Raw genomic sequence first — 23777 nt, 5'->3', positions numbered from 1 at the left:
TGTTGAAATGAAGGTAAAATGTTTGGAGACAAGAATGGTCCTACAACCCCGAAACCCTTTCTCAATTTCTAGAAGTATTCAATTAACAGGTTTGAGTATTGTAACCACCATCTCCATATTGAATCTGTACAATGCATTCATAAGGTTTGCCCTGCTTTCCCATAAAAAGAAATACCTGGTGGAGGTACTTGCTTCTTTCGTTGTTTGCTACGCCCTAGGACAAACTGAAAGGAAACAAAACTCGGAAATTGAAGGACCTAGCAGGCCCATCCTTGCTGCTGTGAATATGATTTGTTTAAAAACTGCTCTTTACGTATAGACATGTAAAGCACAGAGAAGCCTCAATAACCCGATACATTGGAGGCGTGCAAACTTAGAAGACCTGCTAGAATGCAGCCTTGTGGCCAGTTGAGATCTGCAATTGGCTCAGATCTTGAAGAGAACCTGGAGCCACTCATTTAAGGGTATCCTAGGAGTGTTGGTCTGTTACAAGACTGAAAGGACTGACATTAAAGCAACAGTGGCAATGCAATGCGACAAGGTCAATCATCTGACCTTGTCACGAGGAGTTACAAACTCCTTTCAGCTTTGGGTAGGAGGCCTATCAGGGTCCTACCCCAGATGTGGACGGTGGCAGTTGAGAGGACCCCAATTCCTGACCCCTCCCCAAGTGCCTGGTTATGTATGTGCAGTACGAACCTGCATCACCCCATTCCCATTAAAGTAAATTCTGGCAATGTTTTCTCTTTCCTTCCTAAATTAGAAGTGAGAACACAGCAGTATCGAGAGACAATCTGCAAAACTACTGAGCCAGAGAGAGTGAGAGCCAGCAAACGAGAACCTGGATAGGTTACATGCCTGCTGATAATCCACAATCTGCTCCCCAGCACCATTATGCACAGTAACACAACTGTTGCTTCGAGCACAGTGCAACAAGGACTTGTCACAAAATATTGGGAAACTAAAGAGATTCACTTAACTTGGGGGAACTGCACTGAGGTGCCTTAACACAAAATTGGACATTTTGCCAAGCCGGCCTCCATTGTTGCTGCACGCTGGCCCTATGCAGAGAAAAGGGTCAGGGCTTACCCCATTATTTAAAACTTCTTTCGGTTTGTAACACCTCCCATGTGGGGAAGATAGGGCCAATCATTCAATGGAAAATGGAGGGGGAAGATAAGAGAGACAGGAGGAAACAGGAAGGTGAGGGTTGTTCGGGAGAGATCATTGGAGGAGGAGGAAGAATGGATGGTGGATTGGATTGTGGAGTCAAGTTGGAGAAAAGGTAAATTATTGGATAGTGAGAGCAAGTGGTACTGTGCTATGTGTGTGCGTGCAAGTTGAGTGAGAGTGTTAGGATTGCATTGAGTACATGGAAAGTGATTGAGAAACTGAAAAGATGGTGGCAGGGTAGAAGGTGGTGTGGCGTGGTAGTAGTTGTGTGGAGGAGGAAGTAGTGGTGTGGAGGAAGGAGTTGTAAAATCAAGCGGTCGAGACAGGTAGCAGAAGTAGAGAGCGAGAAAGAGAAACATCTGAGACAGAATAGGAAGACATAGGAAGAACGAGAAAAGATGAGTGGAGTTGGGGGCAGGAGAATAGCTGTAAGAGAAAAGTAGTCAGAGACAGGGAGAGGAACACTGGGGTATGAGATGAAGGCGACAGAGTCTGATAGAGTGTCAGAAAGGCACAAACCTATAACCATGTTAGTCACTAACATCATTAGTGTAAGGCAAGCTTAGGAAGTCAAAGAGGGAGTTCAGACACATAAGCCAGTTGCCTTTAGGCCATCACCATCAGCAACCTAGAAGTAGACAGTAGGAAGAAACAATAGGTATAAACTAATCTGGGGAGTAGGAATGCCTAGGATAAGGAGGGTCTGATGCATTTTAGATGAGACTGAGGGACGGCACTAGTGCCCTGCCTGATAACTCATGAAAGCCCTTGAATTTGTTCTGGGAGTTGGAGTGTTCTTTGAGCCATCTGTGATACGTATTGTCATAAATAGGAATCATCAAGCCCAGACATAGAAGCTATCTACGCGGAGAGAATGGAAGGGAAATCCGAGGCCAGAGGCTTCTGGGGGACTGTGAGTACTGAACCCTTGGATAGAGATGTTTGAGAGACAGGAGTGGAATTAGAATTCCTAGCTTTTGATCCTGTATTTGAAGAATCTGAGGACTCCTGGAAATCCACAGGGTATGAACCTAACCCAGTTGAGAAAAACTGTCCAGAGGAATCTACCATCCTGTCAGAGGACAGCAAAAGAAACTTAATTGAAGAAATAAGAGGGCCCGAGCAAGAACCAGTCAGTGAAAGCAAGCTCAAGCTAGTGGAGGCAGACTAAAAGTCCTCTCAGCTAGCCCTACTTTCCAGCAGTGGAGGAGACCTACAAGTTCAGACAAAGAAGAGGAGATAGTGGGACTCACAAGCTCTGAGGAGGTGCCTGTTCCCTGAGAAACAAGTTCAAAAGCAACATCTATGGAAGACATGTTGAAAGCCTTGGTAGACAACTAACTGGTCATCAGCTGCCAACACCAGAAAGCCTTCACAGCCTTACAGGATGTTATTACTGAAAGACAAGAGCAACCGCAGTACCTCCAGTGATCCTGCGAAAACATTCCATCAGAGAAGATCCCTCTGCGTTCTTCTTAAATTTCAAAAGAGTTGTAGAAACAGCAGGGTTGCACCATAGTAGAAGGGCTAGACATATTGCCCCATTGCTGACTGGCTAACGGCAACAAGCATTCCAAGACCTGAATCCTGACCGGAGAACTCCATATGAGGAATATGAGGAGCTGAAGCAAGGTATCCTTCAAAGATTGGGACAGGATTGGCAACAATATTAATTTTGCCCTCAACATCTCTCTCTATGACAAGGAGAGACTCCCCGACAGTTGTTCTATTGAGTCTGGATCTTTTAAACAAATGGTTAGCAGATACATCTCATGGAGAGGTGAAAGACACACTGGTACTGGAACAATTCGTAGATACCATGCCACTGTATCAACAAAAGCTGAATTGGCAACTACATGAGAATACCTAATAAGAGGCAATCCAAAAAGAAAATGGCCAACAGAGAGCCATGTATTGAAGCAACCCGACATCAGGATTGAAACCCTGTACCTCCAAAGCTGCTACTGGGAAAAGAGAAGGGAGTCTGGCCCTAAATAAACAGAGCTGCCAGGACCTGAATCCAAGACTAGACCTGCATCCCGAGCAGAATGGAGGAAACCAGGGACTTCAGCACGTTCTGAGGCATTAAAATAGTATGCATGTGGGAAACCTGGACACCTGGCCCAATTTTGCACGGAGGAGCTGATGGAGATGTGGGTTCCCTCTCACTCCTTGTCGAAACAAGTATGCCCAATCTTTATGAAAAATCAGGGGAGCCAACGGGCAACTAAGAAATTGCAAGCAATCCCAAAATAAAAAAAACAGAAGATCCCGGCTAAGCAGAGAGGGATGGTGGTCAAAAAATGTATTAACAACATAACAGTACCAACCAATAAAACTATATTCTTTCTGGAGAAAATCACCAAACTCCCGCAGCTGGAAATCCAAGCTCCAAATCGACATCAAGATGGAGCACAAGACAGCAAGAAAAATGGGAGCGAAATCACAGAGGAAGATAGATGTCCAGAAATAGATCTAATGCACATGTCAACCTACTCAATTTCAGACTATGTCACGGACGATGAGTCAGAGAAGGAAGAGGAGAGCATTGAGGAGGAAACATCAGAAAAAATCAACAGGGATGATCCACCAGAGGAGTCTGAGGTCCCCAAAGAACCAATATGTCCGCCAATAGGGAAACCCAGAACTAAATGGTTAGTGGGGAAAGCTCAGCAAGATGTTACAACAAAAAAGGGGAAGAACGATAATCCCATCTAAATCAATAAAGGATAAGGATCCTTCAGACATTTCCAGACCAGCCCAGGCAAACTCAAGTGAATGTCTAGCTGCACAAGATAGCAGCGCAAATAACCCTATAAAATATCACCTCTGAAACTCCCGTGTCCCTTAGCAGTAAGAGAGGGAAGATTGAAGTCCCAGGACCAAGAATTGGGAAAATATCGAGGAGGACCAGAGGCAAATAGAACATGGGGCTACCAAGATGGACTACTCTTAGAAAGAATGACCAGGGAATCAGATGGATGAATCGTTAACGGAGCGAATGTTTTAAGATTATTACACCACGTTCTGTCGCTAAGACCTTTGATATCTGATGATCTTGCAATAGTGGAGTTTGTGGATGATGAGCGGATGGACAGAGTAATCATATACCCTACCACTCCACTCATAATGCTACTTTTGAAACAAGAAGCACCCCTGATAAAACCATTAGGGTTTGATCTGACAGAGCAAAGAATTATACTTAAACCAGCAAAAGTGTTGCATCTACAACAAAAAGATGATTGGAGATCTGAGAGATCAAGAAGGGGTGGTGAAAAACAAGGGAGGACCCCGGAAAGGCACACACATGAATGATCGACGAGCAGATGGAGAGACCGAAAACCCCAAACCCAGTGGAGAGAGGATGATAGGGACCGTAGGCATAGCAAAAGACGGAGTCCTTATAGTAGGGGAAATGATCAAGAATGAACAACCTTAAGAAAAGAAGAAGCAAGAGGAATGCATGGCTCTGACGAAAATTGGATATGGCTGCAGACAAGATCAAAAAGCCATAGACTCAGAGTATTGACTCGCAACCCCTTACTGTGGCAAGTTGGAATACAAGGGGAGTGTCATGACCTACAGAACACGCCCCTTTGGGACTTCCTGGTCCTTGTCTCAACGGGGCTTACACTCCCTGGTACTCCCAACATGGCCGTCCACTGTGAAACACCTTCCTCGCTCTACACGTTGGACATAGCGTGTTCTATTAATAGACCACGCCTCCTGCGGCTCCGCGCGTCTCAATGCTATTGCGAAGTAGCGACCAGACGTGTGCTCCATAGCTCGCGGTATTGTTTTCCTTGGTTCTTTCCCAGCCAACCCCATTCCTAGTCCCTTTCCTTCCTTTCTTGATTCCTGGAATCGTGTGCTGAGTAGCGCACTCTGGAAATTTCCCGGATTCCTGGATCTTTGCTTCCCGGAACTTTGAACGCACGCTGGAGTCGGAAGAGACTCGTGCAGCCTTAATCAAGACCCAATCCTTCCGCAAGAAGGCATCGATCAAGAAATCCAGCAATGATCGAACTCAGGTGAGAAGGGGGGGGAACTCCTTGACAGTTTGAGACGCCACCCGACCGAACTCGATATGGACATGGAAGCGGCCGTCCAGGACCTGATGCGTGGCATGCAAGAGCTATCAACCGAGGTGCAGAATCTAAAGGTGGAAAACGCCGCTCTCAAACAATTAGTTCTATCCCGTGATTCTGCCACAAAAGAAAGTCTGTTGCTGGGCGCCATAGTGGACAAATACGATGGGTCGGCAAAAACCCTTTTCAGATTCCTGGATTCATGTTTGGTCCACTTTACTTTTAAGCCCTACTACTTTTCGACTCCCAGGGCTAAGGTGGGGTTCATAATTTCCCACCTTTCAGGAAACGCCTTAACCTGGGCTACGCCCCTCGTTAATTCCGGCGATGCTCTCCTAGATGACTATGATGGGTTCATACAAGCCCTTAAGACCATGTTTGACCGTCCAGAGCAGGTCTATAGTGCCCAGGAACGCCTGTTAGACTTTCAGCAAGGATCCCAGGATATGCTCACCTATGTAACCCGATTCAAGCAATTAGTCAAGGAAGCTGATTGGTCACCTCAGGCGAGTTTTACCCTTTTCAGGAGAGGACTGAATGAGGAGATTAAGGATGAGTTGGCCAGAGTGGCTCGCCCAAACTCATTCCAGGCACTAATGGACCTTGCCATGCAAATAGATTTCCGTATCCAGGAAAGGAAGGCAGAGAAGAAGAAATCCAGAGGTAATCCTCCGAAAGTGTCCTTTGAGAGTACCACCAAGACCGACACAAACCCAGGTTCAGTCTCTGAACCAGAAACCATGCAGATAGGAGCCTTCTGTGGACCTATATCCCCGCAAGAAAGGATGAGAAGGATTCATACGGGGTTGTGCATGTATTGCGCCTCAGACAAACACTTGGTTAGGGAATGTCCTCTAGCCCCTCCTCAGCGTTCGGGAAATGCCAGCTCCCGATCCTAGATGGAGCAGAGCTTCGGGAGAGAGATGTTTGCGCCACATCAATTCCATTCTTGAACTCTCCTGGACAAAACAATTTGGTGATACTACAGGCCTTCCTATCGCCCTCCAAGAATAAGACCTATCCCATTCTGGCCTTGGTAGACTGCGGAGCTATGGGAATTTTCATTGATCAAGATTGGGTTGTTAGTCATCATATTCCATATGAGACACGAAGCACCATGCAGCCGGTGGAAGCAATCGACGGAAGACCCCTCACTTCAGGACCCATAAGCCTGCAGACAAAAGAGATCCAGCTTTCTATAAACCATCACCAAGAGCGGATTGCATTCGACATCATTAAGTCAGCTCATTACCCCATGGTATTGGGTATGCCCTGGTTACAGAAGCACAATGCGTATATCAATTGGACAGCAGGATCACTATTTCTAGGCTCAGAGTTTTGTATGTCCCACTGTCTATTCCTGGATCCCTCCTCGACACCCCCTAAAGAACCACCAAGAGGCCAGCAAACACCACTCATGGTTTCCAATATCATACAAGTCCCAGAGGCCTATCAGGGATATGCTGATGTATTTTAAACTGCCATAGTCCAGGCCTTACCCCCTCACAGACCTGAAGACTGCGCCATAGATACAGATCCCTCAGCAGTGATTCCCTTCAGCAGAATGTTCATCCTTTCTGAACCTGAGAAAAAGGCCCTCCGAGAATACCTGGATACCAACCGTGAAAACGGCACCATAAGACCTTCAAAATCTCCAGCGGGTGCTTCATTGTTCTTTGTTCCCAAGAAGGACACCAAGGAACTCGGACCTTGCCTCGACTATCTTGGCTTAAATCAATGCACCCTCAAAGATCGGTATCCACTGCACCTGATCTCGGATATCCTGGAAGCTGTGAGAGGCGTCGTAATATTCACAAAGTTGGATCTCCGGGGTGCCTATCATTTGATCCGTGTCCGGGAAGGAGATGAATGGAAAACAGCCTTTAGAACACCCTTTGGTCACTATGAATATCTAGTCATGCCCTTTGGACTAGCTAATGCCCCCGCAGTTTTTCAACATTTTATGGATAGGGTGTTTTCTGACATGTTATTCCTCTTCGTCATTGTCTATCTGGACGACATATTGATCTTTTCCAAGGATCCTCTAAAGCATGAAGAACATGTAAAGGCAGTATTACAACGACTCTGTGAACACAAACTTTTAGCCAAACCCGAAAAATGCTTGTTTCACGTTACTTCTGTTCACTACCTAGGATTCATCCTTAGCCCAGAAGTAATTGGTATGGACCCTTCAAAGGTAAAGGCCATACTGGTATGGCCCGCTCCCACGTCCGTGAAACAAGTTCAATCCTTCGTGGGGCTTGCCAACTTTTACCGGAAGTTCATATCTACCTTTTCCGAGATCGTTCAGCCGATCGTTGCTCTCTTGAAGAAAGACACCCCCTTTATCTGGTCTACACCGCAAGATAAGGCATTCCAACATTTAAAGACAGAGTTCAACCAAGCCCCCATCTTGGCCCAACCCGACATAAATCGACCATTCCTAGTGGAAACGGATGCCTCTAACTATGCCATAGGAGCGGTCTTGAAGCAGGAACTTGAGGATAAACTGGAACACCCCATTGCTTACCTTTCACGAACCCTGACTCCCAGTGAGACACATTACTCCGTCCTGGAAAAGGAACTGTTAGCCATCCGCCAAGCCTTCACTGAATGGCGACATCTACTTCTGGGTGCTAGATATCCAGTTCAGGTCCGCACAGACCATCGGAATCTTCAAATTCTACAGTCATTGGAGTGTAGGAGCAGTCGCCAGGCGCATTGGGCCTACTTCTTTGCCCTTTACCAGTTCCACATCACTCATGTTGCCGGATCACAAAACCTAATTGCTGACGCCTTATCTCGAAGTCCTGACTATGTAGCTACTGAAGATAGGGCCTATCCTAAAATGTTTCCCCACATGATCTTTGTAGCTCAAGCAGTCAATCTCCTGGAAGAAATTCGAGTGCAAACCCAATCCTCTGATCTCTGGAAGGATATTTCAAGGAGGAATCAATGGAACCTAAGAGTTAAGGAAGGATATTTATTCAAGGACAATGCACTGGTCATTCCTACACAGAAATTACAAAAAAGAATAATAAACCTCTGTCATGATACCCTTCACTCCGGACATCATGGCATAACCAACACCCTCCGTCTCATACAAAGACAGTTTTGGTGGCCGGGAATGAAGACCAACGTACAGCAGTACATCAAAGCTTGTACTATCTGTAGTCAAAATAAACATGATAACAAGAGACCGGCAGGTCTTCTACTGCAACCTACACTGCCAACAAGGCCATGGGAATTCATTGCTACAGACTTCATTGTGGAATTACCACCTTCCCGAGGATACACGACCATCATGGTTACCATAGACTTGTTCACTCATATGGCTAATTTTACACCCCTGTGTAAGCTACCATCCTCGTCCGAGCTTGCTGAAATCTTCCTGGAACACATATTCCGTTTGCATGGACTCCCTTCCAAGATTATATCTGATCGAGGACCTCAATACGTCTCTCAATTCTGGAAACATCTCTGTCGCATTTTGGGAATCCAACGCGCCCTTTCATCTGGTTATCATCCCCAAACCAACGGGGCCACAGAATGTGCTAATCAGACCCTGGAGCAGTATCTTCGAAGTTTCGCCACCAAGGTTCAGGATGACTGTCGCTCCTGATACCCGTGGCTGAATTCGCCTACAACAATTCCGATCATTCAGCACTTAAAACCAGTCCCTTTTATTGTAGCCAAGGTTTCCATCCATCGGTTCTACCCTCTGTTCTCCCTCATCCTACACCAATACCTACTGTCGACTCCTGGATAGAAACCCTCATCAACATACACCAGGAGGCCAAAGAAAACTTAGAAAAGGCCAGAACACAGACTAAGAGGTATGCAGATGCCGAAAGAAGACCAGGCCCTTCTTATGCAATTGGTGATCAAATCTTGTTGTCCTCAAAATTACTACGCCGACATCTACGGCCAAACAAGTTGGCCCCTCGGTACTATGGTCCATTTCCCATCAAGGAAATTATCAATCCAGTTTCATACCGGATCAGACTACCAGACTCCTGGAAGAAAATTCACCCAGTATTTCACACATCCTTATTAAAACCCTACACCCAATCCTCCCCGAAATCCTGCGGACCTCCTCCTCTGCTGGTCCACAACCAATTGGAATATGAAGTATCCCGAATATGTGACTCCAGGTATAAACAGGATCAGCTTCAATACCTGGTTGAATGAAAAGGATATCCTCCTAGTGAAAGAACCTAGAAACCACTTTCTAATCTCAAGGCCCCTCGACTGCTCAGAAGATTTCACCTTATACACCCGGGCAAACCCGGAGGAACGGGTCTTTGGAGGTGGCATGCTGTCATAACCTACAGAACACGCCCCTTTTGGACTTCCTGGTCCTTGTCTCAACGGGGCTTACACTCCCTGGTACTCCCAATATGGCCGTCCACTGTAAAACACCTTCCTCGCTCTACACATTGGACGTAGCGTGTTCTATTAATAGACCACGCCTCCCGCGGCTCCGCGCGTCTCAATGCTATTGCGAAGTAGCGACCAGACGTGTGCTCCGTAGCTCGCGGTATTGTTTTCCTTGGTTCTTTCCCAGCCAACCCCATTCTTAGTCCCTTTCCTTCCTTTCTTGATTCCTGGACTCGTGTGCCGAGTAGCGCACTCTGTAAATTTCCCGGATTCCTGGATCTTTGCTCCCCGGAACTTTGAACGCACGCTGGAGTCGGAAGAGACTCGTGCAGCCTTATTCAAGACCTGATCCGTCCGCAAGAAGGCATTGATCAAGAAATCCAGCAAAGATCAAACTCGGGTGAGAAGAGGGGAACTCCTTGACAGGGAGTCAAACACCTGCTGACCACTGGAGGGTGATAATATTTAAGAACATGTTAAGAACATGATATATTCTGTCTGCACTAAAATCACTGCCACTGATAGAAGGCTATTTGTCGCATCTTAATCCACCGATTAAAGGAGAAAAAGGCAGGCCTATGTCAGGTCTACTCATATTGATCAAAAATGATCTTCAATTTACAGTACTAGAAGAGTTGCTACCCACCCCGCTAATGCAAATAATGTGGGAAAAATAAACTGGCAAAATCACAAAGAAGGGAAAATTCTGATTTTGCTTAACTTATATTGGAATCCGGCAAGCGTAGCAAGTATGAATTTCTCAACCCAAGTGGCTAATTGGATCGAAAAATGTAGGCTAAAATGGAAAGACCCTTGGTACATGATCTGTGGGGACCTGAATGCAGTCTGTGTGGACAATTTTGGATCGCCAATCTTACATCAGCCGATAAGAGGCACACCAGTGGAAAAAAAAGAGGGATTTTGTGGAAAGAAGCTATTGAACCCCTAGACGTTGCAGTGTTGAACTGGAACACCATTGGGGATATACCGGCAGAGTTTACAAGAAAGGGAAGAAGCGGGGGTCTGGTACTTGATTATATATGCATCTCTGGAGAGATGGTGGACGGCCGCAAACAGATTGACGGTGGTACACATGGATGAAAGTGACCACAACTTACTGTCTGCAAAGCTGATTTCTGTTCATCATAATCAGGGGACCTCATACCATGTGGATGTAGAAGTAACAAGCGGGAGAAACAGAGATAAAATCGCCCTGGAAAAAATTCCAGTGCTAACTGACCAAATGAGAAACGCGATCAACTGTGCCCAACTAATGAAGAAACTAATGAAGAACTAAGATTCATAAACTACTTGGGCTTATTTAATCTGTTCGAGGTTAAATCAGGGAGATGCATGAAAGAAGGGATTAAATACTGGCACGCCTATGATGCAACGGTTGCAAAAGAGAAAAAGAATATGAGGAAAATTATCGCCTCTCTAAGAAAGGACAGTTTGCTGACAACAGACACCCAGCGGAAAAAGATAACACAACATTATGACAATTGGCTAAGTCGTCATAAAAATGTAATCATGTGGAATGATGCCGAGAAAATGTTAACTTTACTTAGCACAAAGAACACTGCTGAGATGTGGAGAGTAATACATCAATAGGATACCCCACAGGAAGCGGTAATCGTAAATCCAATTCCAGCAGCAAACTGGGTGAACTATTTCAGACCAAGAAGCACCAAAACACTGCAAGGCCTAGTGAGGGGCCAGAAAAGATCTGGGACCCTAAAGCATATCAAGAGTGCATCAGAGGGGGACTTTTTTTTATCCCAGTGGCATACATAAGACCCTTGACATACAGAAAAGGGTCTGAGAGCCTTCAATGCTCTTCCAGAGGTACCACCAGGAGAGCAAGAGAAAGCTTGTGGGACAGCGTGTTGGCCTATATTAATATGTGGAATCTACCCAGAACACATGGCTAAGAGAAATTGCCCTAACAGACACCAACTTGTTAGTCAGAGTGTTGCATTTTCCCACATTGTTGTCTACACAATACCACTGTGTTCTCCATTTTTCTAAAGGAGGGAGCAGACAATCACTGGCGGAGTGTGTTTAGCTTGTGACCAGACATAGCACAGGACCCGCTCTGTTCTTAAAGGCAACACTAAGTCACACTGTGCCACTTGCCTGCCTGGTGTAGCTTAACAGTTAAAGTGCAAAAACACATCTACAAGGTCTAAAATGGCAACAATGAGAAGGCTGCATTAAACAGGTTTCCTTAAACACAGGCGTCAGTCACTTCCTGCGCGTAAGGTGCCATTTGCGACTTCTTTCTGCCCCTCCTTCTTCACCCAGGGCATAACTCAATGGATTCTCCCTGCTCAGGCAGCATAGATGAGGGCACGTGAAACATAATTTTCTCCATATTTAAGGACACGTCATGGTCCTAATAGAGGAGATTGCATTGTTGTTAAGACTTTGGCCCAGCTGTGTGTCCCAGCCATTAGCTGTGATTCGTTCCAGGTTTCTCCTCCTGAACACTTCCCCACCCTTCAAAAGTGCCGCTGCAACATGTGGTCCCATGCTTTTGTAATATATCAGTCGAAAGATGCTACAAGCCATTTGTTTTGCCTAATGCAGCACGTGGTTTATAACCTCACTCTTGCTATCGAAGCATACAAGCTAACACACATGATACACATTTTTTGTGAGACCAGTCTTATTATACTGAGTCCTGATGAAGTGCTATGTGGTGTGAAACGTGTCATTTGTATTTATTTTATCAATGATGTATTTTGTTAATGATTTGTGAATTATGAGGAATTACCCTGTATACAAAAACACAGTAGATTTTCGGAAATTGCTCTTGCTATATTGCAGCACAAAAACAGCAACTGAATACATTCTAGCAGGCCTTACTGGATCAGGAGTTGTAGCAACTTATCTATTGCAATAGCACACATGTTTTGTATTCTCCAAGTACCATGGTTACATATCACCAGTTGTGGGACACTGTTTCGATCATGTTTACATAATATGTGTTTTTTTTGTTAAAGCTAATATGGATAATTCTGAAAGCACAGAGCTATCTCTGTGCACATTCATATCATCATATTCTGCACTCAGCTACCTGCCTGTAGCTGGAGACACCCACAGGGAGGTGCCATTCTGTGTCAAATGCCCAATTCTCTTGCTTCCTCTTTTGCCTCGGGCGCATCAAGGACCTACCCAGTTTTTCTCCACATGTTCATCCTTCATCCAGGTCTTCAGATTGTTGAGGGCTACGTTGATCTCTGTGATTAGAAAGCTGATCTCGGACACCTCCGCCTCGAAACCTGGCTAAAGAAGTACAATCCAGCAAAAAAGGGTTATGGGAAGAGCGCAAAACATAGATGAGAGAGGAAAACAAAGTTGGGATGGAAGTGGCAGATGTGGCAGGGTTTGAAGTAGATAAAGGAGAGTAAGTGTAAGGAGGTGAATTGGGATGGAGGAGGCAAACCGTCAAAACAAAGGAGACGTGAAGCAAATGTACAGACCAGAAGAGAAATAGGAAAATAGGAAGAAGTTTTAAATAGAGAGAGTGTGGACAGATAATTGAAATTAATAGAGGAACCATAGGCAGGGAGAGAAAGGGCATGAGGAGCAAACGATGCAGAGAGTAAAGTGAAGAGAAGGAAAATGAATGAGGAGAAGCAGGAACCCACCCAGATAGAAAAAGGAGAGAGAAAAAACAAATGCGAGAGTTGAAGGCCAGAGTGGGAAACGCAGGGAAAAAGATCAGGTAGGGGAGGAAGTCAGGGAAAGGAAATTGACATGGAGGAGAAGAGATCGACGGATGGGAAGACGGTAATGGATGGATATACACAGCAGTTAAAAAGAGCGTGAAGAAGGAAAACAGGTGCAATCAAGAGGGTTGGGCAAAAGATTGAAATGAAATACAAGGAATGAGAAAAGAGAGTGCACAGAGAGGATTGAAATTACAGAAGAAATGGATGGTGGAATAGAGCAATGGGGAAGTAAGAGGCCATGGAAGGATGAAGAGATACCAGAAAAAGAGAGGGAAAAGAGAAGAAGTCAGAAAGGTAGAGAGGAATGTGGGGGCAGAAGAGGAGGAAGGTGAAGTGGTGATGGCAAGGAACGATGGAGAGGTACACAGAGCACAATACAGGATAAAGGAGAGCAGACCAGAGTAAGAAAAATAAGGTGCTGAAAGGAAAACAGGTAAAGGCGGGCATGGGGCAGAGCGGTTGAAACAAATACGGAGGGGAAGTAATATGAAGGGAAAATATAAGTTTGTATATGAAATTAAATAAAACATATTCAACTCATGTTATGGCATTTACTTGTGATTCATACAAAAAATTAGACATTGACCAGGCAGCGTTTCATGCACGGTTGCACACAAGTACATCGTCTTACACAGTTCTAAGGTAACTATAGATCTGCAAAAGTAGGCTTTCAACAGGGCGTGTCCAGGAATTGTGGGTGTGTAAAGGGGGAACTGGTACTAACCGACAAAAGTGTCATTTTTGCATATTTTGACCAAATAAAACGCATAATCATTTGTGACCACACAGTCCTTCCGCAGTCTTAACAATCCAATGAGACCCGCAGGGCAACTTCCTTACAAACTCGACCTGAGAGAAATGCACACAAAAGTGCTTTATGTAAATTGGTGTATGCCGCCATAAAAACACTTCATAATTGGTGCAATGTTGTGTAAGGGCGTGAACACAGGTGGCATGATTTTTGCTAAAGTCTTTTATTTTGGTAGAAAATAAAGGGGAAACCCTATCTGACCCTATATACTAAGAGGGGTTTCCCTGCCTGAACTCAATACTAAGGATGTATCAGAATGTCTGAAATCAAAGGTCTACCATTTTGCGTCAAAACCTAATTCCTTCCCTTACACTTCTAATTAAATTAAAAGGTTGGTGAGTCCTCTTAATTCAGAAGAATGGTTCCCTTCTTATGTGGAGTGGACTGCCATGCCAGTAGTGTAAAGGGACTATTTCCTGTGGGAGAGATTCCCTTCGCCAGGTTGCAGTTCTTTTCAAATGCAGCACACAAATTTCCAGATTTTAACAAGGTCTCAATTAAAAAATAAAGCAATGTTTGGGCACAAAGCCTCGTTATCGAGAGAGCGACTCCCTTCTCAGGCTTCTCACAATGTTCACAAATAAAGCAATGTTCCAACTCAAAACCTTGAGGCCAAGGCTCCGTCAACGAGCTAGCCGGGACACAGATATGCTCGTCTGAATTAGAACCCGCTACCTACTTGCCAACCTCCTTTAAGTACACGACGACGGCGGGGCATTCTCATGGCTCATACCCACCCCAAGAATACTTTCCATCTTCTGTTCCTTGGGAACCCACAGTATGGGACATTGGCCCTGTTAAAGTTGCGATCCCCCGTTGGGATTTCGCGTTAAAACCTCAAGTGCAGAATGATTTTGTGAGTGCTTCCATCAGTCATGGCAGTTGAGCCTCCACCCCGGGACCCCCCCCCTAACGCAGGGACCGGAGAGTGAGCCTTCAGAGGACTTTCAGTCGCTTCGGATCCTCTCCCTGAATGTTAATGGCTTGAATTCTCCCAACAAGCGAAAGGCAATTTTATTAAAACTCCGCGACGAGGAGGCCGCGATTGCCATGCTTCAAGAGACCCATCTGTTGCCTGCTGATGTATCCCGCCTTCGGTCTCGGCTATTTCCGCTTCAATTCTTTGCCTCCAGCACAAGCAAAAAAGGAGGCACGGCGATTCTCTTCAGGAAAGACTTGAACCCACAGATTCTGGAAACAAAGACATGCCCAGAAGGCCGATTTATAGCGATCAAATGTCTCCTGATGGGAGACTTGTACACCCTCGTTTCAGTATACGCCCCCAACTCTGGACAATCACATTTTTATGACGCCTTGGGCACATCGCTCGCTAACTTCGTGGAGGGCCAAATGATCGTCGGTGGGGACTTCAACGGGGTCCCTGACCCCACTAAAGACCGATCACACCCCCCGACCCCAGGCGACTTCGCCCAAGCACTCAGCCTCCTTCGTCTCTTTAGGACCCTGGAGATAATAGACTCATGGCGGGTGTTTCACCCTGATGATAAGGACTTCTCCTTTTACTCGTATGTCCACCGCACCTTCTCAAGGATTGACCTATTCCTGATTTCACCTCACACGTTCCCTTCAGTTAAGAAGGTCACTATCGGCACAAGAGCGATCTCCGACCATGCCCCAGTGCTCCTGGAACTTCGGGTTCAGAACCCTGACCCCACCACCCCGCGCAAATGGATGCTATACGACCCAATCCTCAACGACATGGCCACCAGAGACAAGATCGCAACGGAAATAAAGAACTTCTTTATGGAAAACCCGGCCTCAGACACCTCATTAGCAAACAACTGGGACGCCATGAAGGCAGTAATCAGGGGCTCCCTGATAGCCCAGGGTGCGGCCTACCATCGAGATAGACGACGAACCCGGATGGCCCTGGAGCTTGAATTGAGAGAGGCCGAGGCACTCCACAAGGAGAAAGGCTGGTCCCCCAGAACACAACGGGCCATTTGCACGGCACGGAAAAGACTGGAAGCCCATTACGCGGAACAAACCGCCCAACTAATGGCGAAGGTCAAACAGTCGTATTATGCGAAGGGCAACAAAGCGAACAGGTTCCTGGTGGCCAAATTAGCCAAGCAGAGACGCAGCATCGCGATCATGGGCCTGCGAGACACCAATGGGGTCATACTATACTCAGAACCCGAGAAGCAACGCCTCGCGATTGAGCACTTGGCCCAAATCGTGAAGGCAACCCCACGAAACCCAGCACAACAGAAGGAATACCTTCGGCGGGCAGAGGTGCCCCAGCTCTCCGACGCAATGAGAGATGAACTGGAGGAGCCCATCACGGGGCAGGAAATTGAGGATGCCATCAAATCTCTCAAAACACGGGCCCCTGGCCCGGATGGCTTCTCAACCAGGTTCTACAAGCTATTCAGGTCGCAACTGACCCCCCATCTCACCACCCTATTCAACTCCTTCAGGGAAACGGGGGCGGTGACCCCATCGATGCAGGAATCGACCACCATCCTTCTGCCCAAACCTGGAAAAGACCCAAGAAGCATAACTTCTTATAGACCCATCGCACTCTTGAACATAGATGCGAACATTTACTCGAAAATTTTGGCGACCCGCTTGAATCGCATCCTGCCGAACAGCATTCATCCAGACCAGGCTGGGTTTATCCGGCACCGGACCGCAGGCGATAATATCCGGAGAACCCTGAACCTGGTGGACCTCGCCTCCCGGAACTCCCAAAAACTCATCCTGGTGGCCCTCGATGCAGCTAAGGCGTTTGATAGGGTGGATTGGACGTTTATGGGACACACTTTAGGGGCCTTCGGCTTCGGACCGGCGTTCCGAACGATGGTGCTGGCCAACTATGATCGACCTACAACAAGCCTGAGGATCAACGGCCACTTCTCGGCTCCAATCCCCTTGTCATGCGGGACTCGGCAGGGCTGTCCGCTGTCGCCCTTACTTTTTGCACTCACCATGGAGCCCTTCGCACAAAAAATTAGGCGGAATGACCAAATCAAGGGCATAACAAGCGGCCCTTCACATCATAAACTTGCCCTATATGCGGATGACATTTTACTTACGATCTCGGAGGCCCCCTCATCGCTTGAACATGCGATTCGCGAAATCACCAGCTATGGCGAAGTCTCGGGCCTCACCATAAACTTCGATAAATCTTCCGCCTTGGGCATTGGCCTCACCCCAGCAGAGCGAGAACCGCTGACTAGGATGTGCCCGATAGTATGGGAAAGGAGCGCCATCCCCTATTTGGGGGTTTACATTCCGGCTGATCCAAAAGAGACGTACAAATCCAATTTTCCCCGACTTCTCAAGGAACTGGAGGGCGACATGAAGCGATGGGGGACCCAGGAGATTTCGCTGCTTGGACGCATCACGGCATGCAAGATGAACCTTCTCCCGAGATTTTTGTACATATGCGCCTCACTGCCAGTGGCAATCCCCACGCCGATTCTCCGAGGGATCCAGAGGAAAATGCTGAACTTTATCTGGAGAGGTAAGAAAGCGAGAATCCCTCTCAGAACTATGTTGGGGAGTCCCAAACTGGGAGACTGGGGGTTCCAGACCTTCAGGCCTACAGAGTGGCAGCCCAACTGGCCCGGGTCCAGGCCTGGCAAAATACAACAGACCGCCCGAGATGGGTGGAGCTGGAACAGTCGCGGACCCCCCTGCCTCTGCGATTTCTGCCACACATCCCGCCCCCCCTCAGGTCCCATGGGGGAGAGCTCCTGCTGTCGACCAAACACACCCTTAGCACTTGGGACTGGGCGCTGAAACGAAAGGGAGTGCCAAGAGGACTGAGCCCACACTCCCCGGTCTTTCTCAACCCAATGTTCGCACCGGGCATGCATCCCCGCAATTTCCAAAATTGGACCAAAGGTGGGCTAGAAACCATAGACCAGCTGTATACAGGGGAGAAACCGCTCACTTTCGCCCAATGTAAGGAGAAGTTCCAACTTCGGGAACGTGACAGATTTACTTACATCCAACTACGCCACTGGTGCTCACACCCCAAAAACTTGCAAGCAGCGACCCGTCCTTCCACTGCCCTGGAACTCACCCTAGGAGACCTTCCGACTCGCGGCAGCGTATCCACCCTCTACAGACGCTTCTTAAGCGACTTCCTAACCACAAGAACCCGATGTATGGCCCAATGGGAAGCGGACCTGGGACACCCGATAGAGGATCAAACCTGGGTGGACATATGGACCCGAACACATACCGCATCCACCTGCATCACCAACAGAGAATGCGCATACAAAATCATGCTGCGATGGTACTATTCGCCCCTCAGACTCCACCATATGAACCCCCAGATAGACCACGCTTGCTGGAGAGGATGCGGCCTCCCTGGCTCTTTCTTCCATATGTGGTGGGACTGCCCGAAGATCCGATCATTCTGGAAAGCTTGTCTAGAGTCTATTTCGCTGATTACCGGAACAATGATTCCCTTGAAACCGGAACCGATCCTGTTAGGAGCTCCAATTCCCGGGATCTACCCGCGCTCCGGACCCAGGGCGAAACTATTGACTCACTGCCTACTGGCAGGGAAAACGGTGGTGGCCCGAACCTGGAAATCCCCGGAAGGCCCCCACATTGCCCAATGGTGGACCAAAGTATGGGATATTCTGATAGCGGAGAAGGTAACGGCAGCACGAGCGGGGATGCTACACCGCTTTCAGAACATCTGGGCCCCAGTCCTGGAATTCGACCGGCGCTTCCCCGCCCTGACCTATAGGCCCGCCAGAACCCTCTGGATCTTGACGAACCAGGCGAGCCCGGAGGTAGACTCATGACCGCTGAGGCTCCAGCCGGACCGCCCGGGCGGGAGGAGCCCGCTCGCAGAGCCTGTGGGACTGATAACCCAGGGAGGAGGATAGAGAGAGAAGACACAGGGGGGGTCTAAAGACTGGGGGTCAACTTGCTGAGATAACCCTTGCATATAATGTCTGTATTTATCATTCTGCCTTGATTTAAAATAAACAAAGTAAAAAAAAAAAAACCTTGAGGCCAAGATAATGGCCCCCTTCTCTTGGTCTTTTCCAGGATTCTCACAATGCCAAGACAATGACTCCCTTCACTTGGCTTTTATCACAATCTCCACAAACAGCAGGGGGGTGGATTCCCTCGCCCTGGCCTTTCTTAGGCTTCTCACAATGCCAAGAGAATGTCTCCCTTCCCTTGGCTTTAGGCTTCTCAGAATCTTACAAACACCAGGGGGAATGACTCCCTTTCCCTGTCATTTCTTAGGTTTCTCACAATTCCAAGAGAATGACTCCCTTTCCTTGTCTTGGCTTTTCTCACAATGTTCACAAATACCAGGGGGAATGCTCTCTTCACCTGGTCTCTCTTAGTCTTTCTTGTGATGTCAAGAGAATGACTGCCTTCTTTTGGTTGTCGTCACAATCTTTACAAACTTCATTACAGTGTTCCCAAGTACAAGGGGGTATGATCTTTTCCCCTGGCCTTTTTCGCACTGCCCACCCGGTTCACTACCCTGCCAGGTACTGTGACTATGAAGATGGTGGGTTATTTTTCCCAAACCCGTAAGATTTTCTCTTCTCTATGTTGCAGACCTGGTTGCCAGGTACTGTGACCATAAAGAAGGCTTTGGGGGCAGTTAGTTATCTGTTGCGGGTGCCAGACCCATTTCTTGCAACCTCTCCACTCTTTGGGGTTTCCGGCTACCTAGACCTCACCGGCTTCCGGTAGTCTGTGGGCTTTTCTTCCCCACGGACCACGACGCCTTCACTGCGTTCCTCTGCCACTGGACAGTATGCTTCCAGGTCTCCATGCACACCAGAACTCTGCGTCGGCTGGTTTTCCTGCCCTCTGCCTTCTTCTTTGCTTGCACCACAGTGGAGTTACCGGGGCTGCCTCTGCTGATGGTCAAGTTCCTGGCTCCTCCAAGAAGGATCTGACATGTCGTAAAGTCCTTCTTCCCTTTTTATACTCGGCGTGTACTTGTTTGTGTACTTGTTTGTTTCATATTGTCTTGACCACTCATGTTGATTATGTGGTGCACTCCGCATTGCTCGTGCCTCCTCCTCATCTCCGTATCAAGGTTTTAACTCTCAAGTGGGTTTCTTGTGTTCTTCTTCATCGCAGTTTCTGCATATGACCGATATGACTCACATAGGTAGTCCCTACTCTTCCTCGTCCCAGTACTTTCTAGGGAAATCATGTCATCTAACATGCAAAGATACATAGAAGTGTGTGGTATGATGTGACTCTCTATAGGGTAGGAGGATGAGGGAGGTGGGGATATGTTTTGGGTGTACCATGTTCTTCCCAGGCAGTCATCAGTAGTCCCATAGGGGGACTCCCTCCCAATGAGATCCACCCGCTGACTACCACCACCAGGGGGACTATCGGTAGTGGCCTCACCTCCCTATCCTCATAGGAAGGTGCTCCCGATAGGGGAGAAGGATTGACATCCAAGGATTCTTCACATACCCTTCCCCTAATGCTAGTGGCTCCCCCATCTAAGAGTGTACAGGGGTTGGATGTCTTCACCCCAGGTCCATACAGCGGTAGCCGGTTTGAACTCCTCCTCTTCCCAAGTGTCAAGGGGGGAATATATCTGGACTATTTTCTGTTTCAATTATTCCTCTGGATTGTGTACAGATTCTTGTTTAGTGGGTAGGGACAATATTGTGGAGGCAATATTGCTTGGATTTTCTTTAATGTTGGGATTTGACTTAAAGTTCCCTTCCTGATTTTGATATCAACTAATTTTATGTGGTATGGATGACTCTAAGGATACCTGGTCCTGTATTTGGGGTCTTGGATTGGAAGCAGGAGACCGTTGAAAGATTTCCATAATGTTAGCAACCCTGGGTGGTATTTAGAATTGAGGGGGAGGTCTGTGGACTCTATACCTCTAGTGGTTCGGGTGCTTTGGGCTCTGTCATAAGTACATTGGCTTTTTCTTTTTCCCCGGATTCTACAGAGTAGTTATTTTGGGAACATTATTTTGAGACTGGATTTTCTAATTTTGAGAAAATAAATTTTCTTGGACCCTTCTGTCACTAAATTGGTATTCTCTGGTGGGAATTAAAGATGGCTGGGCCTCTTTCTCTTTGGTTTCTCGAGCCTTATGGATACTATGTTTGGGGCAGAGAGATCAGAAGAAACATTTACGGGGTAATTCATAGATATCAGCGCAGAGGCAGCGCAGAGGCAGCGCACGCAAGCAGTGCAGAGAGGGATCGTGCGCCAGCGTGCGCCAGCCGTGTGCGCTAAACAGCATTCTGGCGCACCGCGTATTCATGGAATTGCCAAGGCAAAAAGAGCCCTGGTGCAGAGAACATCCCCCAGCGCCAGTTACGCCCCCAAGAATGCCCCTCGCGCAAGGAAAAGCCATCAAAACCCCCAATCCAGCGCAAAGGACGGCGCTAACCCTAGACCAGTTTACAGGGCCGCTACACAGCAAACGCTGAGCGGGGAACGTGTATTACTGGGGTGCGCTGGAATTATCACACGCGGTAGGGCCTGTGCGAGTGGGGTAGGTGTATTACTCAGGTTTGCAGGGAGTTTCACATGCAGTAGGGCCTGTGCGATCGGGGTACGTGTATTTCGGGGGTGCGCAGGGAGTTTCACACGCGATTGGGCCTGTGTGAGCAGGGTACATGTGTTACTGGGGTTCACGGGGAGTTTCACACGCGATTGGGCCTGTGCGAGCAGGCTACGTGTATTTGGGGGGTATGCAGGGAGTTTCACACGCGATTGGCCCTGTGCGAGCAGGGTACGTGTATTTCGGGGGTGCGCAGGAAGTTTCACACGCGATTGGCCCTGTGCGAGTGTGGTACGTGTTTTTTGTTGGTGCACGGGAAGTTTCACACGCGATTGGCCCTGTGCGAGCAGGCTACGTGTATTTGGGGGTACACAGGGAGTTTCACATGCGGTAGGCCCTGTGCGAGTGGGGTTTGTGTATTTCGGGGGTGCATTGGAAGTTTCACACGCGATTGGCCCTGTGTGAGCAGGGTACGTGTATTACTGGGGTTCACGGGGAGTTTCACACGCGATTGGGCCTGTGCGAGCAGGCTACGTGTATTTGGGGGGTATGCAGGGAGTTTCACACGCGATTGGCCCTGTGCGAGCAGGGTACGTGTATTTCGGGGGTGCGCAGGAAGTTTCACACGCGATTGGCCCTGTGCGAGTGTGGTACGTGTTTTTTGTTGGTGCACGGGAAGTTTCACACGCGATTGGCCCTGTGCGAGCGGGGTACGTGTATTACTGGCGTTCGAGGGGAGTTTCACATGCGATTGGGCCTGTGCGAGCAGGCTACGTGTATTTGGGGGGTACACAGGGAGTTTCACATGCGGTAGGCCCTGTGCGAGTGGGGTTTGTGTATTTCGGGGGTGCATTGGAAGTTTCACACGCGATTGGCCCTGTGCGAGCGGGGTACGTGTATTTCGGGGGTGCGCGGGAAGTTTCACACGCAATTTCACTGTCAGAGCGGGGTACGTGTATCCAGTGGGGTGCGTGGGGAGTCTCACACGTGAATTGGCAGTGTGGGTGCTCCCAGGTGTGCCCTCTACCCCCTCCACAGACCCTGCAGGCAGCCCACAGCACAGGGGACTACCCTGCATCCCTGGTCATGTCCCGCAGGCAGCCCATCCACCATGGGCATGCCCTCCAGCCAGGCCACATGTCACCTTGCACTAGCGATCTCCAACTCATGTCCCCCTGCACGCCCAACCCCCAGCAGTGAGGGGCACCTGCCAGCAGGCCCCCACTCATGTCCCCCTGCACCCCCACCCCCAGCAGGGAGGGGCACCTGCCAGCAGGCCTCCACTCATGTCCCACTCATGTCCCCCTGCACCCTCACCCCCCAGCAGTGAGGGGCACCTGCCAGCAGGCCCCCACTCATGTCCCCCTGCACCCCCACCACCCAGCAGTGAGGGGCACCTGCCAGCAGGCCCCCACTCATGTCCCACTCATGTCCCCCTACACCCTCACCCCCAGCAGTGAGGGGCACCTGCCAGCAGGCCCCCACTCATGTCCCCCTGCACCCCCACCCCCCAGCAGTGAGGGGCACCTGCCAGCAGGCCCCCACTCATGTCCCCCTGCACCCTCACCCCCCAGCAGTGAGGGGCACCTGCCAGCAGGCCCCCACTCATGTCCCACTCATGTCCCCCTGCACCCTCACCCCCCAGCAGTGAGGGGCACCTGCCAGCAGGCCCCCACTCATATCCCCCTGCACCCTCACCCCCCAGCATTGAGGGGCACCAGCCAGCAGGCCCCCACTCATGCACCCCCCCTACATGACAAAGATGCACAATCATGGCCCACTTCTACACCAAATTACCACAGCACGCCACCCCAGTCTTGAGACGCAATGATTTCCCAATCCACCCCACACTGACATGCCTATCTCAAGACACAAACCAAAAGTCAACTATGTACATCAACACATGTCCGTCACACACACACACTGGTTGGCATTGATTGGGTAAACCCACATTTTCACATGCATGAACCCAATGAGCGAATCACACACATGGAAGTAAAATATCAAAATGTATTATGGACAAAAATAAAGCAATGAAATGAAAGCGTACAAAAAAAGCAAACATGAAATGAAAAGCA

General features: G+C 48.3%; 1 protein-coding gene across 1 annotated transcript in view; it reads right to left on the bottom strand.

Moving 5' to 3' along the window:
• The window catches only part of LOC138513823 (aldehyde dehydrogenase family 3 member B1-like), a 219190-nt gene that overhangs the window by 153606 nt on the left and 41807 nt on the right, over window positions 1-23777 (bottom strand). Inside the window, exon 2 of the mRNA XM_069628932.1 lies at window positions 12819-12929. Within this exon, the coding sequence (XP_069485033.1) occupies window positions 12819-12929 (111 nt within the window). The remainder of the gene's footprint in view (window positions 1-12818; window positions 12930-23777) is intronic.

Source organism: Ambystoma mexicanum, chromosome 12 (genome assembly GCF_040938575.1).
Source record: "Ambystoma mexicanum isolate Mex_15411 chromosome 12, UKY_AmexF1_1, whole genome shotgun sequence".
Classification (NCBI taxonomy): Eukaryota; Metazoa; Chordata; class Amphibia; order Caudata; family Ambystomatidae; genus Ambystoma; species Ambystoma mexicanum.
The sequence above is the reverse complement of the archived record's forward strand: the minus strand, read 5'-3'. Positions and strand labels throughout refer to the sequence as shown.